The sequence below is a fragment of the Carcharodon carcharias genome, chromosome 9, assembly GCF_017639515.1.
Source record: "Carcharodon carcharias isolate sCarCar2 chromosome 9, sCarCar2.pri, whole genome shotgun sequence".
Classification (NCBI taxonomy): Eukaryota; Metazoa; Chordata; class Chondrichthyes; order Lamniformes; family Lamnidae; genus Carcharodon; species Carcharodon carcharias.
The window spans coordinates 133,376,202-133,393,386 of record NC_054475.1 but is presented as its reverse complement, the minus strand read 5'-3'; the positions used below and the strand labels follow the sequence as shown (position 1 = coordinate 133,393,386).

At 42.4% G+C, this 17,185-nt stretch overlaps 1 protein-coding gene across 2 annotated transcripts in view; it reads right to left on the bottom strand.

Annotated features, from left to right (window-relative positions):
* zc4h2 (zinc finger, C4H2 domain containing) overlaps positions 1 to 14,382 on the bottom strand; it is a 43,925-nt gene extending 29,543 nt beyond the window's left edge. Inside the window, exons 1-2 of one of the 2 annotated variants that reach the window (XM_041194803.1) lie at positions 14,232 to 14,330; positions 103 to 142 (exon numbers count right to left, since the gene is read on the bottom strand). Coding sequence is in view for 1 of the 2 variants with exons in the window: in XM_041194802.1 (XP_041050736.1) it covers positions 14,232 to 14,284 (53 nt within the window). In the remaining variant the exon portion in view is untranslated. Of the gene's footprint in view, positions 1 to 102; positions 143 to 14,231 lie in introns of both variants that reach the window. The other variant, XM_041194802.1, reaches the window with a different exon arrangement.
* Between the last annotated feature and the right edge of the window lie 2,803 nt (positions 14,383 to 17,185).

Genomic DNA, 17,185 nt, shown 5'->3' with positions numbered 1-17,185 from the left:
CAAACTTGGGAAGGAGCTATCTTAAGAAACAGCTTTGCCCATTAAAAAGGACAAAGCCATTCAGATGACTCAAGATTCAATTCTTGCAGTAATGGGATTTACCTGCCAGCATTTACTGTCTCACAGCCGCTTGGTTCAGGAACTGAAGGGTTTGTCCATCAGCATCAGGAGAAGATGGGAAAAAAATTGGAACAAAAGAAAACTTAAGAAATAACTTTGCAGTCTGTTTTATATCCCCCCCCCCGCCCCCCCTCAATGTAAAATCCCGAATGCAGCTCTAGAGGTCAACCAGCATCTGTAAAACCTGGAATTTCAATAGGATCAGGCTCAACTGCAACACCTTTCCAAACTCATCAGATGGCCACTTGAGACAGGTACAAGAGGGTTTCCAGTACTTTGGAACTAAACTCAAGAGGCGGGAATGAGGCATGTAATTTAGTGTTAGGACACAACAGGGATCAACGGAAGAGTGGGTGTTGGGGAGGACAGGTTCGTGAAGAAAAAAATAATTCACAAGGCAATGAATGGAGATTGTGTGCAATGGTCAGGACTCTGAACAGAACAAACTTGAGTGCTTTCTCTCATTTCATGCAGATTTGTATTCCCATTTTCCAAGGATTTATTTTAATAGCGATTCTGGCAAGGCACCAGAGCAGATGCAAATAATTTACATCATTCATTATATTTTTATTACAATTGGTCCATGTTCAATCTGGCACACACTCAGTCTCCTGACATACTTATTTTCTTTTTGATCTAATGATCTGTAGTGTACTTTGTTTTCAATTTAACTTGACTGTAATACATGTTCTGAAGAATAGTCTCACAAATGATCTGGTGGGTAAAGAATTCTGCCCCTATGGATCAACATCTACCTAAAATCAGAGCTATCATTGGAAAAAACTGCATTAGAATAAGCAAGCAAAAAGCATCAAGGCATGAGTAGGTTGAACATGACCTATTAAAAGTTACGAGGCTATGCCCCTTTATTTTTGAAAATTATGATTTTTCAACGACTGGAACTTTTGCAATTTAAATGAAGAAAGCGCTGCTTAAAATTGTAAGGCTACATTCCAAGGTGAAGGTGAGAAACAAACAATTCACCATCAGGGGAGTGTGAAGAGAGATTTCCTATAATCCAGATACCCATCGAAACTCGGAACTGTCTAAGGAGGAGACATTAAAAATGCACAGTATTGATATAATGGCTGCCACAGACAGACCTATCCAAAATCTCTTGGAAATACACATTGGATGAAGTATTTCAAGGCAAGGCTGCCAGCTCCACTAGAGTGAGATTGCAAGTGACACAATAGTGTCCAGAAAGTCTTCACCAGGGGAAACAAGCTTAGGGCTGCTCGCTCTCTCCTTCTCTTTTGGAATTAGCATGTCACCTAGGTTGAGAAGCCAACTCTAACAGAAACCTACCAGCGAACCAAGATCTCATAATAATTGCAACATCTTCTACATCTGACCGCATCCAAGAAACCAGCTAACCTAAAATTGTTTAAAATCGCCGCCTCAATGACAATCAAAGGGCACATAACCATATATTCTTTTACCATTTTTATTGGACTCTGTAGTTCCATTGCAAAGATGGAGGTTTGGCTATTAGATATCTTTTAGTACATGAGATTCTTCATGAATGAGCCCTTATATTCCTTTAACACTTAATCTAAAGCTCCCCCTGCCCTAGCAGCTTTCTCTAATTTCTTACTTATCTCCCCTCATGTCCTCTGAACTCACCTTGCCCACGAGACCCACTTCCTGGCCCCTTCGATCCTATTCCTGTTAAACTGCTGATCACCCAACTTCCTCTGCAATCACCTCTCAACTCAACTCCTCGCAATCCCTCTGTGCCACAGTTCTGCAGTCTCTTTCCATTTAAATAATATGCTGCCTTTCTGTTCTTGCTAAAGTGGACAAGTTCACTCACTCAATCCACTAAGTTTTTGTCCAATCACTTAACCTACCTACATCCCTTTGCAGACTCTTTGTCCTCTTCACAACTTACTTTCTTAGCTATCTTTGTTTAAATTTAGCAACCATACATTCGGTCCCTTCATCCAGGTCATTGAGAGGTTATGAATAGTTCAGACACGCCACTCATTACATCTTGCTAGATTCCAGCATTTTCCCCTATGACAGATGTTAGGTTAGCTGGCCTGTAATTTCCTTCTTTCTGTCTCCCTCCTGTCTTGAATAGAGGAGTTACATTCCATATTTTCCAATTTATTGTTTCTAATCCATTCACGGGATGTAGGCGTCTCTGGCTAGGCCAGAATTTATTGCTGATCCCTAATTGACCTTGAGATGGTGGTGAGCTGACTTCTTGAACCTCTGCAGTCCATGTGGTGTAGGTACACCCACAGTGCTGTTAGGAAGGGCCAAGGACACTATCCTGAGGAACTCCTGCAGCGATGTCTTGGAACTGAAATGATTAACCTCCAACAACCACAACCATCTTCCTTTGTGTTAGTTATGATTCCAACCAGCAGAGATTCCCATTGACTCCAGTTTTGCTAGGGTCCTTGATGCCACGCTCAGCCAAATGCTGCCTTGATGTCAAAGGCAATCACTCTCATCTTACCTCTGGAGTTCAGCTCTTTTGTCCATGTTTGAACCAAGGTTGTAATGAGGGCAGGAGCTGAATGGCCCTGGTGGAATACAAACTGAGCTTCAGTGAGCAGGTTATTGCTAAGCAAGTACCACTTGATAGCACTGTTGATGATCCCTTCCATCACATTACTGATAACCGAGTGTAAACCAATGGGGCAGTAATTGGCCGGGTTGGATTTGTCCTGGTTTGTGTACAGGATATACCTGGGCAATTTCCCAGGTTGCCAAGTAGATGCCAGTGTGTCGCTGTACTGGAACAGCTTGGCTAGGGTCATGGCAAGTTCCAGAGCACAAGTCTTCAGTGCTATTACTGGAATATTGTCAGGGCCCATAACTTTGGCAGTATCTAGTGCCTTCAGCCTTTTCTTGATACCAAGTAGAGCAAATCAGATTGGCTGAAGGCTGACATCTGGTGATGCTGGGGACCTCCGGAGGCCGAGATGGATCATCCACTTGGCACTTCTGGCTGATGATTGTTGCAAATGCTTCAGCCTTATCTTTTGTAAGGATGTGCTGAGCTCCCCTATCACTGAGGATAGGGCTATTCGTAGAGCCTCCTCCTCCAGTGAGTTGTTTAATTGTTCACCACCATTCACAGCTGGATGTAGCAGAGCTGCAGAGCTTAGATCTGTTCCGTTGGTTGTGGAATCACTTAGCTCTGCCTATCGTCTGTTGCTTATGCTGTTTAGCACGCAAGCAGTCCTGTGTTGTAACTTCACCAGGTTGACGCCTCTTTTTAGGTATGCCTGGTGCTGCTCCTGGCAGACCCTCCTGCACTCTGCATTGAACCAGGGTTGATCCCCTGGCTTGATGGTAATGGTAGAGTGGAGATATGCTGGACCAGGGGGTTACAGATTGTGGTTGAGTACATTTCTGCTGCTACTGATGGCGCACAGCGCCTCATGGTTGCTAGTCTTGAGTTGCTAGATCTGTTCAAAATCTATCCCATTTAACAGTGGTAGTGCCACACAACACGATGGAGAGTTTCCTCAATGTGAAGATGGAACTTTGTCTCCATTAGGACTGTGCTGTGGTCACTCCTACCAATAGTATCATGTACAGATGTATCTGCGGCAGGCAGGTGGTGAGGTCAAGTATGTTTTGGCGCTACTGAGTCACTGCTGGTAATGAACCATGAGTCCCTCACCCAGAGTACATTCTGCATCCTAGCCACCCTCAGTGCTTCCCCCAAGTGGCGTTCAACATGGAGGAGCACTGATTCATCAGCTGAGGGAGGGTGGTATGTGGTAATCAGCAGGAGGTTTCCTTTCCTATGTTTGACCTAATGCCACAAGACTTCATGGGGTCTGGAGTTGATGTTGACGACTCCCAGGGCAACTCCCTCCTGACTGTATACCATTGTGCTGCCACTTCTGCTGGGTCTGCCCTGCCAATGGGACAGTACATACCCAGGGATGGTGACGGCAGTGTCTGGAACATTATCTGTAAGGTATGATTCCATGAGAATGACTATGTCAGGTATTTGCTTGACTAGTCTGTGAGACAGCTCTCCCAAATTTGACCCTAGCCCCCATGATAGTAAGGAGGTCTTTGCAGGGTCGACGGGGCTGACTTTGCCATTGTTGTTTCTGCTACCTAGGTCAATGCCAGGCAGTCTGTCCGGTTTCATTATTTATTGACTAGCTTTTAGCGGTTTGACACAACTGAGTGGCTTGCTAGGCCATTTCAGAGGGCATTCAAGAGTCAACCGCATTGCTGCAGGTCTGGAGTCAAGTATAGGCCAGACCAGGCAAGGACAGCAGATTTCCTTCTCTAAAAAGGACATTAGAGAACCAGATGGGTTTTTACAACAATCGACAATGTTTTCATGGTCATTATTAGACTTTTAATTCCAGATTTTTATTGAATTCAAATTCTACCATCTGCTGTGTTGGAATTTAAACCAGAGGCCTGAGGGCATTACTAGTCCAGTGACAATAGCACTACACCACTGCCTTACCAACAACATGGGACCTTTCCAGAATCTAGGGACTTTTGGAAAATTAAAACCAATGCATCTATCTCAGCAGCCACTGTTTTTAAGACCCTAGGATTAAGTCCATCAGGACCTAGGAACTTGTCAGTCTTTAGTTCTAATAATTTTCTCAGGACCCTTTCCTTGGTGATTGTAATTGTTTTTAGTTCCACCTTTTCTTTCGCCCCTTGGTTTACAATTATTTCTGGGATGTTATTGTCCTCTACAATAAGGACAGACAAAATATCTGTTCAATTCATCTGCCATTTCCTTATTTTCCATTGTTAATTCCCCACAGTCATGCTTTTAGGACCAACACTCACTATACAGGTAGTTAAAAAGGAAAAGAGTAAGTAGAAACTCTTATTACGTTTTTATATTTCTAGCTAGCTTTCTCTCATACTCTAATTTCTCCCTCATTTTTTAAAGTCATTCTTGGTTTTATTATATTCTGTCCAATCTTTTGACCTGCCACCAATCTTTGCAGAACTGTATGCTTTTTCTTTCAATTTGATGTTCTCTTTAACTTGCTTAGTTAGCCACAGGTGATGCATCCTTCCCCTAGAGTTTTTCTTACTCGCTGGAATGTATCTTTTCTGAGGGTTATCACATAACTCCTTAAATGTCTGCCCCTGCTACTCCATATATAGTGACCTATCCCTTAACCTAATTTCCAGGTTCACTTTATCCAGTTCTGTCTTCATATCCTCATAATTGCCCTTATTTATGCTTAAAACACCATTCTTAGACTGACTCTTCTCGCCCTCAAACTAGATATAAATTCAATCATGTTATTATCACTTCTGCCTAGGGACGCCTTTACTATGAAGTTATTAATTAATCTTGTCTCATTGCACATTACTAGATCAAGAATAGCCTGCTCTCTGGTTGCCTCTAGAACATGCTGCTCTGAGAAACTGCCCTGACACCACTCTATGAACCCACCTTCCAGGCTACCTTTACCAATCCCATTCATCTAATCTATATATAGATTAAAACCACCCATAATTTACGCCATATCTTTCTCACAAGCCCCATTATTTCTTCCTTGATTTTAAAATTCTCTTCCTCGTTTTCAAATCCATCCATGACTTCGTCCTGATGCCCTGGTTAATATTTATTCCTCAATTAAATTTTTTTTTTTAAAAAACAGATTATTGGATCATTTCACATTGCTGTTTGTGGGAACTGACTGTGTTCAAAGGTGGCTGCCATGTTTCCTACTATACAACAGTGAGTACATTTCAGGTTCTGAAAAGAGCTTCGGGATCTGTTATGGTCATTAAAAGCACTTTATAAATGCAAGTCTTTTTTCTTTTACAGTGGCGACTCGAGGCTTTACCCTTGTGTCATTGGGGCACCTACTCAATTTTATTTTTATAACCAAGAATTTGGCACCATCCTTCAACAGATCTGATTTTTGATTTGAATATTTGCCAAACAAGTCACAAAAAAAAGTTTGGTAACTTTAAGATCAACATATGTTAATAGCATCACATCCTTCAAAGGCACTGCACCTGAAAGAATGAATTCAGGGTTGTCACAGCTCAGGCACCACATATCCATGGGACAGAAAGTCATTGTGATTGGTTATTCTCATTCACCATTTCCTTTCTTCACTCATCTTTGTTATAAAAATGATTTTTAGGTATATAAACTAACAGAAAAAAATGTTACAACATTCTGGAAACAAGCCCTTTGGTCATTTAATGTTAGAAATGCCTGTAACAAATTTCCTCCTATAAAACTACCCTTCTGTCTGGAGCTCTGGGGAGTTGTACTTTTCATCTGGCTTCTGTGGAACTATAAGCACTACTGTGACATGGCATAAGAATTTACAAACACCAACTATGAAGTACAAATGGCAATGGAGAAAATGCTTTCATTTATTTCAGTGTTTTATGTTTAAGCCATTAAATATATTGGATTATTGTTTGGTTTGAGGATTCTTTTATATTGCTGAGAAAGGAACCTTTTGTGCAAAGGATTCATTTACAAGGTGCCACTCTTTGGCATCATAATGGAGGTTAGTCAGATTATTGGCCCACCCTAGACCATGAAAAATAATCACCTTGTTAAGCACTGGTTATTAAGGACTCGGAGGGGAAAAAAAATCTCCTTGGTTGTACTGTATCTGTGACAGTGTCAGAACTGTATATTCAATGTGGAAGAGAAGGTCTTCCTTCATTCTCATGCAGTGAAAATGGGAAGGTTTGGAGGAGGAAATAACTAAATAAAGCTCCTATTTTCTAAGCAAATTCTGACAATCTACCAAGAAGGTTAGAGTAATGAAGGCATCCTGCCGGATAATGGCTACTCTGATCACATCATTTCGCGCTGTTTTTATCATGCAAACTCATGAATGGGCCGAAGGCTGTCACTTCCAGCCTTGAATAGTGCCCAGTCTACCTCAAATTACCCCGGAAGGGCAAGGTATATCAAAACTTAAGCAAGAAGTGAAGCTAGCCATTTCATGCTGCTACTATGCTGTAGCAATATTTGTGGTATTTGCCATTAACAGGATGCTGCTGTCGAGCCAAAAAGGTGTTCTATCACACAAATTAGTAATTTGGTATATTAACTTCAGTGTCAGTGTGATGTTAGGTTTATGGGACATATGTCCCAAAGACAGGTAGATCACATCAAACAGCATGATCCAGTGGCTTTTTGCAACAGGCAGGATACAGACAGTACCCAACTGGCCCATGCTTGCAAAACTCAAAAAGTGTCCAACATTAAATGTGATTCTCCGATTGGACAACATTTGCTAAATAATCCTCAATATGCTAAGAATTATACTGACAACCAATTTAAGATTGTCAGTCGGGCTCGCGATGTGGCAGATTTGCATGTACTGGAATCTACATTTATTAATACACAGGGGGGCCTGTTCTTTGCAGACAGAGTGAACATGTGGCTACATTGTGCCTGTTTTAGCTAAACAAAATAAATGACAGCCATTCACTGACTCATTCCTCAGGGCAATGTCTTAACCAATCAGGGTCAAGCTGCCTAGGTAAATTTCAAACAATGCTTGGCAGTTAACTGTCAGTCACCATCAGTGGTGCATTCCCCATGGCAATGCCACTTGCCAACCAACTCTCTTCGCATCAGTATAAATCATTGTTTTCCCCTTTTATGACATTCTTGCGAGTGTCCTGATGGGTGCAAGACGAAAAGCTTAGACACGTCTCTTTCTTCAGAAATACTCAGGTTCTGAATTACCAAAAGACTATTTGAAATGAATATTTTTATTATGTAAGTAACAAGGAATGAGTGAGGGGGGAGGGGAGAGGAGGAGGGTGTTAGAGAAAAAAAAGTTGCTTCCATCCCAGGTGCATTCTCTGAAGTGTAGGCAAATAGTATTATAGTACAAATATAGCTTTGTAAACTTGATGCAGAATTTTAAGCTTTCCCACCGACGGGTTTGTAGGCAGGGGTCGGGGTGGGAGGGGGCTATAAAATTCCTCGGATGGCCTTCCCACCAAGCTCCTGTCCACCTTGACCTCTCCACAATTTTCTGGTGGAATGGGTGAGGCTCAGGCCAGCCAGCCAGCCATTGCCCCAATTGAGACTCTTAAGTAGCCAATTAATGATCACTTAAGGGCCATCTGCCACTCAGCCTCAATTTTCAGATTGGCAGGAGGAGTTCATGGATGAGGTGGGGGGTGGTGGAAGTCAGAAATGTGACCCTGCTTAGTCCTCGACAGGGTGGATGGGTAGGCAGGGGTCACCCCCCCCCCCAAAAAAGACAGACAGAGACACCCAACCCCAGGCCTCACCTCCTGTGCCCACTTGAGGCCTCTGCACTTGCCTGGTCCTGTACACACTGGACCATCCCAGTTCTATCCACTGCAACTTCTGGTGCTGTTGGTGCTAGGGAGCTGCTGGGTAGTCAGATTGGTCACCAGCTCTGAGGTATGACTTCTTCCCGAGTGAGGGGTGGAAGTCCCAACTCCAGTCAGTCAATTAACACTCATTGGAGCAATAAATAGCTAAATAGATACTTTAAAGCAAGCTTATGGTTGGTTGTGTGTGTGTGTATGATTGGTGTGTGCGTGAATAATAAGTAAACTGCAAGGCTTGAATCAAAGGGGTTAAATGTAAAAAAAAAAAAAACAGGCATTTGAAATGCTAAAGGACGAGCTAAGTAAAATGGAGTTTGCATTTTTAGATGTGGAGAGATTGGTGGCTTTTTAAAAAAAGGGACATGGTAAGATGTCTACAACTGGCAAGGTAAATAAGGCAAAGTTCCCAAACTGCTGGCCATAATGACAACATAAAAGGTTTTTATATTCTCGGAAAAATAAATTCCAAAGACTGGTGGAAACAATGGGATTTAAAGATCATAAAAGGAGAAAATATATTTAAAAGAAAGATGGAAAGCTGTATGGGGTGTGACCGTGTGGGATCTTGAAGAGTGCACTGTGAAGTAGCAGTTTCTAGCCAGCCTGGAGAAGTTTGCTGTTCCAGTAACCAAGGTTGTGTTGAAAGACTTTGGAGTTTCATCGTCCAGTGAAAGGGAAAGGGAGAGTGAAGCTTTGAAACACCTGCCTTACAGCAACAGTGGGTGCTTGTAGTAATCTTATTGAATGTTTTATAGATTAATAATCTATTTCCGACTGTTGCCTGAAAGGGCTGTGTCCAGTCAAGGAGAAACTTTGGGAACTGTTAAAAGACTAAATAACTGCGTAACTGTAATCTTGTGTTAACCTTTTTATTTTGTTAATAAATATTTTAAATTTAATCTTTAAAATCTCTAAAGGTGGTAGTGGACTTGTTACTTCTGACTTCAGTGCACAAGCCTTCTCGTAATAAATACAAATTGCAAAATTGTTGCGATAGCATGGCCAAGTTTCCCTTTGGGATTTGGTCAGCCTGGCAAATACCACCTGCCATATCATAACAAAGTATATTTTCATCTCATCTCAATCATGTAAATTTGCTATATCAAATGATTGATGTAGTGCTGCAATATTAAGACTGCAGCAGGACATCAGAAACTGCACTCAGTTCCAAACTATTCTTCAGCAGTGCCACCCATATTCGACCTACTAAAATTTCAAGTTACTGATCACTGTTCAGTTAACTTGTCTGACATGTTTTGCCTCAATTTATCAGTGACGAGCTTTCTGTAGAAGTATTCCTGAAGATATTACCTTGGTTCCATCTTAAAAGACAATGGTTTGTGCCATGGTGGTTAACTGTGTTAAGCATTCTGGTGTGGCACAGGAGCCCTAACCATGATCTGGTAGTCTCTGCTGCATTTGTTGTAGAGTAAGGTAGTGGCCTGAGAAGGTGCACAACTGGCTGGGTCTCTGTTCTCTGAGCCCTCTTCCTCGCCTAGTTAAGCTTTCCATTTCTGCTCACCTCTACCAACGCCCTTCCAAAATGGTCAGCTTCCAGAGGTCATGGCTGTCAGTGCCTGCCTCCAATGTCTGCCATCTTCATATCTCGTTTGCAGGTGTCCTTGTGGCAGGGGTATGGAAGTCCAGGAGGTCGTGACACAGTGGTCAGTTCACCATACAGAAGGTCTTTGAATATATGGCCGTTATCCATCCAATGAACATGGCCAAGCCAGCTCAGATGTCGATGGCTTAGCAATAAGTGTGTACTGATAGAATTAGTATCATCCAGGAGCTGAGTTGGTGAGCTTGTCCTGCCAAGTGATGCTGTGGATACGTCTGAGACAGCAAAGGTGGAAACTATTCAGCCTTTTCTGCTGCCGAGCATTTGTTGTCCAAATCTCACCACTGTAGAGGAGTGCACAGAGGACACAGGCTTGATAGACTCAGTTTGGTGTCCTCAGTCAGACTGCTGTTGTTCCACACTCTCACTCAGCTTGGATAATAACAGCTGCACCATTTGTAGCATGTGTTGATTTCAACATCAAGTGACAGTTTGCTGGTGACTGTGGATCTTAGATATGTGAAACTATCAAACTCCAGTGTCACATTGTCAATGCTGATAGATGGCTGTATGGCAACATCTTGAATCATTGTATTTGTTTTCCTGATGCTGATGATCAAACCAATCACCTTACAGGCATAAGAAAGGCTGTCCATTTGGTGCGGAAGATGTTCCTTGGTATGGAATGCTACTGTGGCATCGTCAGCATAGAGCAGCTATCTGATGAGGACTTAGTGCACCTTTGGCTTGGATTGCACGTGAGCAAGGCTGATGAGCTTTCAGTTCAGTTGTATAAGTAAACAACCTCTGCAGATAACCTGAAGGGATATGACAGCAGCAAAGAGAAGAACATGCCAAAAAGTGTGTCGGTGCCAGAACACAACTCTGTTTGACCTCACTGTGAATCTCAAAGGGTTCCGATGTTGCCCCGTCATAGCTGACCTTATCAATCATGTTGTCATGGAAAGAGGTGATCACATTGAGCAGCTTCAGCAGGCAGCCAATTTTCTTCAGCAGCTTAATTACACCACTTCTGCTCACATGGTTGAATGCCTTGGGGAGATCGATGTGTATAGTGGTTTCCTTTGTTCACAGCATTTCTCTTGCAGCTGCCGGACTGAGAAGGGCACATCAATTGTAGCTCTTCCAGTTCTGAAACAACATTGGAATCTGGGGTAGATGCATTCAGCCAAGATCTGCAGACTGACAAGAGCAACATGAATAAATACTTTTCCCACAATGCTCAGCAGGGAAATGTCCTCATGGTTTTTGAAATTGCTGCAGTCACCCTTGCTCTTGTACAGGATCATAATCTTTGCAAAACGCAAATCCTGAAGCACTGCCCCTTGTCTCCAGCAGAGATACAGAAGTTTGTGCAGATGCTACAAGAGTGCCAGTTTCTCATGCTTGATGAGTTCAGGCAGAATGGCATCAGCACCTGGACCTTTTCCCATGTCACCCTATTCAATAGCTTTGTTGTTGCCCTGTATGTATGTTCGCTATCCAACTCTGCCATGACAGGCAGGCTTTTTACAGTCTCCAGAGCTTCCTCGGTGACATTGTTCTCTCTAAGCTCCAACTCCAGTTAGATACTGAACCATCCATCTCTCCAACTGTTTATTGCAGTCAGCGATGACCTCCCCGCCTTTGTTTTCAATGGAGCAGTTTTTTTGCTGATGGACCTGTTGCCTCTTTGATCCTTCATACGTGCCCCTGACATTACCTGTATCAAAGACTATCTGGATATTCTGGAAAAGTTGTAACCAATGGTATTTGGTGCACTCAGTAGTAGTCTTTTGGACTTCGCTTCAAGTGGCTGTTAGAGCAGAGTCTTCTCGTTTGGGTCTCTTTTAATTAACGAAAGCAGACTGCTTGGTTTCAAACTCAGGTTCTATCAGTGATGTTTGTCTCGAACCAGGTCAGCATTTTTCCGCTCTTGCTTCCCATATGTTGAGAGTGTGGTTTTGTAAATAGTGTATCAAAGTATGTTCCATTTCTCTGTGTGGAAATGCTGGCGAGCACCTGTTCAATCAAGCCGAGGAACTGTTGGTTTTCATCTGGATAGGTAGTATGGCTAACATTGAAATGAGTACAATATTTCTGCTTTGAGTGAAAAAACTTCAAGGATTATGTCCTAACCCTGGGAGTGAGCTATATCACAATCAGTACTGTAGTAGCTGTGTGTGTTGAAAGTACTGTTCAGAGAGTCACATCTGGTGATGATTAGATCCAGTGCCCTGATCTTGGATGTCCCTAGGACACTTTGTGACAGTTTGTTCTGAAAGAAGGTGCTAGTTACACAAAGCTCAAGATAGCAACCAAGTTCAAGTAGTCTCTGTCAGTTTTCATTTATCTTTCCCAACCCATGATGTTCAAGGCAGTAAGGCCATGTCTCATGGTCCACGCTCACTCTTGCATTGAAATCCCTTTGTAGGTAAAGGGGTTCTGTCTTAGGGATTCTATAATAGCAATGACAAGCTCCTCATAGAACTGATCTTTTGCCTCTGTAGTGGAGCACAGCGTTGGAGCATAGATACACATGAGGTTAACTGTTTGAGTTGAGAGGTGCTTGCAGAGGACATGTTCTGAAACATTTGTGGGGGGGTTCTACCAATGAGAATAGTGAGTTCCGTACAGGAAAGCCTATACCTTGCTCATGCGTTTCCTCCTTGCCAGATGAATGTGTAATGTTTTTCTTTCAGTGGTCCACTCTCAGTGAGCCTGGTCTCATGTACGGAAGCTATGTTAGTATTCAGTCTATCAAGGTCCATGTTGATCATGGCTGCCTTGCATGCATTTATCAACCATCTGCAAGTCATCTGTCAGTACCATACCCATGGTCCAGGTGTTCCAGCGTGCAAATTGAAGAGTTGGCATCTTCTTTCTTTCCTTTTTTTTGCCTGGTGCAATAGATTCTGTCTACTTGTTGAGCCAAGACTCTAAGCTCCAAGCACCTCTTGAAGCAGGTGGACTATGGGTTAATAAGCATCTTAATAGTCAGGAGCTGCCTGACTTGAGGTTGGCAGTGGCTGACCAGTAGGACACAATGTTCCCTTCCACCGTTAGAGTCAGCTCGCAACACCTATTCTCTACGCCAATTAAGTTTGTCTTATTACTCATAACTGCTGTCTCCCACATGGTGTTAACGTTCTAGAGTGCCCTCTACAGAGCACAAGCCAGTGCAAAATTTATGGAGACCCTGGGTGCCCAAACGCCTGCTTCCCCTCTCAACTCCCCCAATTCAGTCCAAAAGAAATACAAAGCATTACGCTGGGTACTGGCTAAGTTGCAGGAGTTGCTGGAAAGGTGACATATTTAGACATCAGTCCATCTTTGGTCTACACTCCCAGATTTTTTTTTGTCAGGGTTACTCCCTTAGCCTTCAACTAAATATTAGTTTCATATATGTACCACCAGATCAATCTCCATTAAAAAATTTGAAAACTCAACATCTAGTTTTGCATTAGGCTCCCCAATTATAACATTACCGTAAACCATAAAACTACGCAACAGCCTCGTGCTGAAAACTGACTTCGTAGAATCTAATAATTCTCTTGAAAGCCACTCAGAACGCAATAAAGTTCAATGGCAATTCATACATCTTCCAGGTGACTCAGGGTATACCACCTGCCTTAGCATTGTTTCCCCTCTCGAGCGGTAAACATGTTTCAATACCGAGGACGTTTTTAAAAAAATCTGCAGCATGTTTTGTTTCTGTTCATTAATTCTTAAACTGTATTGTCTAAAGGAATCAGTATGCGTGGCAGGATACACAGACCAGCGCCGAAAGGTTCGAGTAGAAAGCACAATTCGTCAGCTGTAGTCGTGTGGTAACAATAAGTGATTACAATTTGGTTGAAAACAGTACGGTACGCTACATCAGATCTAGGCGTAGAACTGTCAACATCAGGGAACTGTTCAAAGATGTGATTAGAGAGCGAAACAGATCAGAGACTTTACTTGAAGCAAATTGAGTTCTGTTTAAGAGTAACATCATTCAAAATATGCTAAATATTTACTCAGTGAAATTTGACAGATTTGCAAATTCATTCTAGTCACAGTGAAAGTGAATATACTGAATAATGTGCACAGACTTTTTAAAGAGAAAAATCGAGAGTGGATACCACCATTGCAAATGGGTATAAAGCATCAGTCCACATATTGTTTGGACCGCATTCTCGGTGCTAAATAAACGCATTAACAGAGCGTTTAAATACTTTATCCTCACCTTATTTCTTTAATGCTTTCCAATTTGCACATGATCTCCTGCTCGTCAGTCATGTTGCTTCCAGTTGGTGTGTAGTAAGAATCTGAAAAATGCTAACAAAAGAACTCTCCCAGTGGCTGTTTCATACATCAAACAGCGAGCATGCACACTGTGCAGGAAGCCGGGAGTTGCAGTTTTTTCCACACAAAACAGAAAGAAAACTCCCGAGTATAAACTACCACTCCCGGCAGGCTTTATATAACCCCTCACTTCCTGTCCTTCAGGATTTCACGCGGAAAGTAGGGTAAAGGAAGCTTTGCTTAAATAATTTGTTGCACTTAATTTCATTTTTAGCCCTTATTTGTTAACGACCCATCAATGAAGCGGAACCGATTTGAAGTCAGGCTTCTTATTTTGGATTAGAAATAACTAATGGCGTTTCCCATTCCTTAAAAAGCCACATATGTTTAAAATTGGATTAAAATGAGAAACTGCAAATATTAAATAAAAGCAGCAAAAACTATAAATAGAAAGCTGGTCTTCCCGCATGTAGAAAACATGCAGGTTAACATTTTGAATTTAGCCTTTTCATCTGAAAAGTCTACCTCCAAAATCTTAATTTACATGTTTTCAGATGAGGGCACCTGCTGATACGTCCAGTTTTGATTTTCTACATGGATTTGAGGCTTTCTCTTTTTGGTCATAAATCTTTCCCATAACAGTTATTTGAAGTTAATAGCTCTAATTAGTAAATGTGTAACAGAGAAGAATTGTTAACATAGTGGAGTGGGGGGGGGGAGGGGGCGGAATTATATATAATTTGATAGAGCAAACCCATACAACGAAAAATTGCCAGGTCAAATCCTGGGTCTAATATTTTTCCAGTCACAGAGTCAGCTGCATACACAAGGGTGGATTTTCAATTTGATAGTTGGGCTTTAATCCAAAATTGTAGAACAGCGACCCATTATAAACATCATCTGGTTTTCATTTGCTTTGAAATCAAGTTGAAAATTTACCCCAGTGAGTCACTTTACACCAAAAGGGATTGGAAATGGTGAGCTGCAACTATCACAAAGATCACAAGTACTAGTTTGTTTATAATTTATTCTGAATTTCCTGCCCTCTTACTGTTGATATGATTGTTGTAGATCCAACAGTTCCAGTTACTGCTCAATTTTACTGATCTTTGGCAACCTATAAAGAGTCAGCTTCAGCACCAATGATATCAGTTAGATTCTCAATAGTTTTGAGGATCACTAGGGTCCTCTTACTTTAACCTGCTTATTATACACTATACAAATAAATTGTCCATTTTGTTTCACAACTACACATTCCTAACACCCACAAATACCAATATAACTTACTTAAACCATCTATATTTCCTAACATCTTTCATCAGAAAGGTTTTATGCATGTGTGTGCTCACGATCCATGCAGCTGCCATATGCCTTCATCCCCAGTCGAAGGTACTGTTGCTCTTTGTGTCACTGCTAAGACTCCATGGATGGATTCTAGGTGACAAGGGATATTCTTTAAAAAGAGGCTACTTACCGCTTTACCCTACCCCAAGACAAAGGTACAGAGGTGCTACAACCAAAGCCACCTATTCACAAGAACTACCATCAAATAGGTCATTGGGCTTCTGAAGATGCAATACCAGTGCCTGGACTGACTGGGCCAATATACTCCCATATGGGGCTTGTACATTGTGTGGTCTGCTGCACTCTCCAAAACATAGAACTCCAGAGAGGGCTGGACCTTGAAGAAAATGAACTGCTAGATCAATATAGTTCAGTAGAGTAGGAAGAGGAAGATACGGAGCAGAAAGGTGTCAACGTTATTCAGGGATGTGGCCTAGGCCAGCTTAGGAGTCAAAGCTCTCATCAGGATGGTGTGAACACCAGGGCACATCAGCCACCTTTCACCTGAGCACTACTCATCCAGTAGGACTGCATGCTCTGGAACTCACTTTGATTCAACTGTGGAACTTATCCATTAAACACACCATTTTGAATAGCTCCATTCTTAGCGACAATGTATAGTACACATCTCTGGAGTGGTATCATTGTCCCCATACAAACACCACTGCTTCTTCTGTCTTTTACCATTTTGCCATCAAAGAATGGAAGCTCACAGGTCTGGGATCATACATGGCACAACATCTTCAATGTAAATAAATCACACAAACATAAATGAAAGTCACCCAAGTGAACTACTCAGTGTGATGAAGTACAGAGTGGCTTTCCTCTTTACCACTTCTACTTGGTGCTTCTTTAGTGGTCTCAGATGAGGTGGAGGCAGCCTGCTCGTGTGCGTGTTTACTTGTGGCTGAAGTGCCTAGCAGTTGTCCTTGACATGGAGATGCCAGTGGGGGCACTTCCAGAGGCTGTTGCCGCAACATTAATGCAGTGGCAGCCTCTGACCCTGGGTCCTGTGACATAAATAATTCCCCTGTCAGAGGGGCCAATGGGGATGGCATCCTGTGAGGGGTGATGGCATCCTGTGAGGGGTGACGCCCTCATCCTCATTGGTGACTATATTAGTCCTTAGATGTCACTCTGGATCATTGGAGAGAACCAGCAGCTGGGGTGCAACTGGCATCCACTCCATGCATCTTTGCACCAGGAATGCCACTAACTGGTCAATGGCTTAGCCACCATGCTTAAGCCTCCCACGGCTATGCATTTATGTTCAGCTGAGCATGGCTGTGTCTGTCCTCCATCGTCCGGGGTGTAGGGAAGATTATCTATAGCTTCCTTTGCCTTTCTCACCTCCTCCTGCTCACTCATGACATGCTCTTCATCCAATGTCACACTTACCAATCATGCTTAAGGACCCACCAATGTGAATGTAACTGCGCTGCTGGAGGATGTGCTTGAATGATGTGACGGTGTTGTCTTTGCAGCATCTATCTCCTCTGAGGACCCCAGTGATTTTGCTGCAGCACTGGCATATTAGCCCTCTCCAACCGG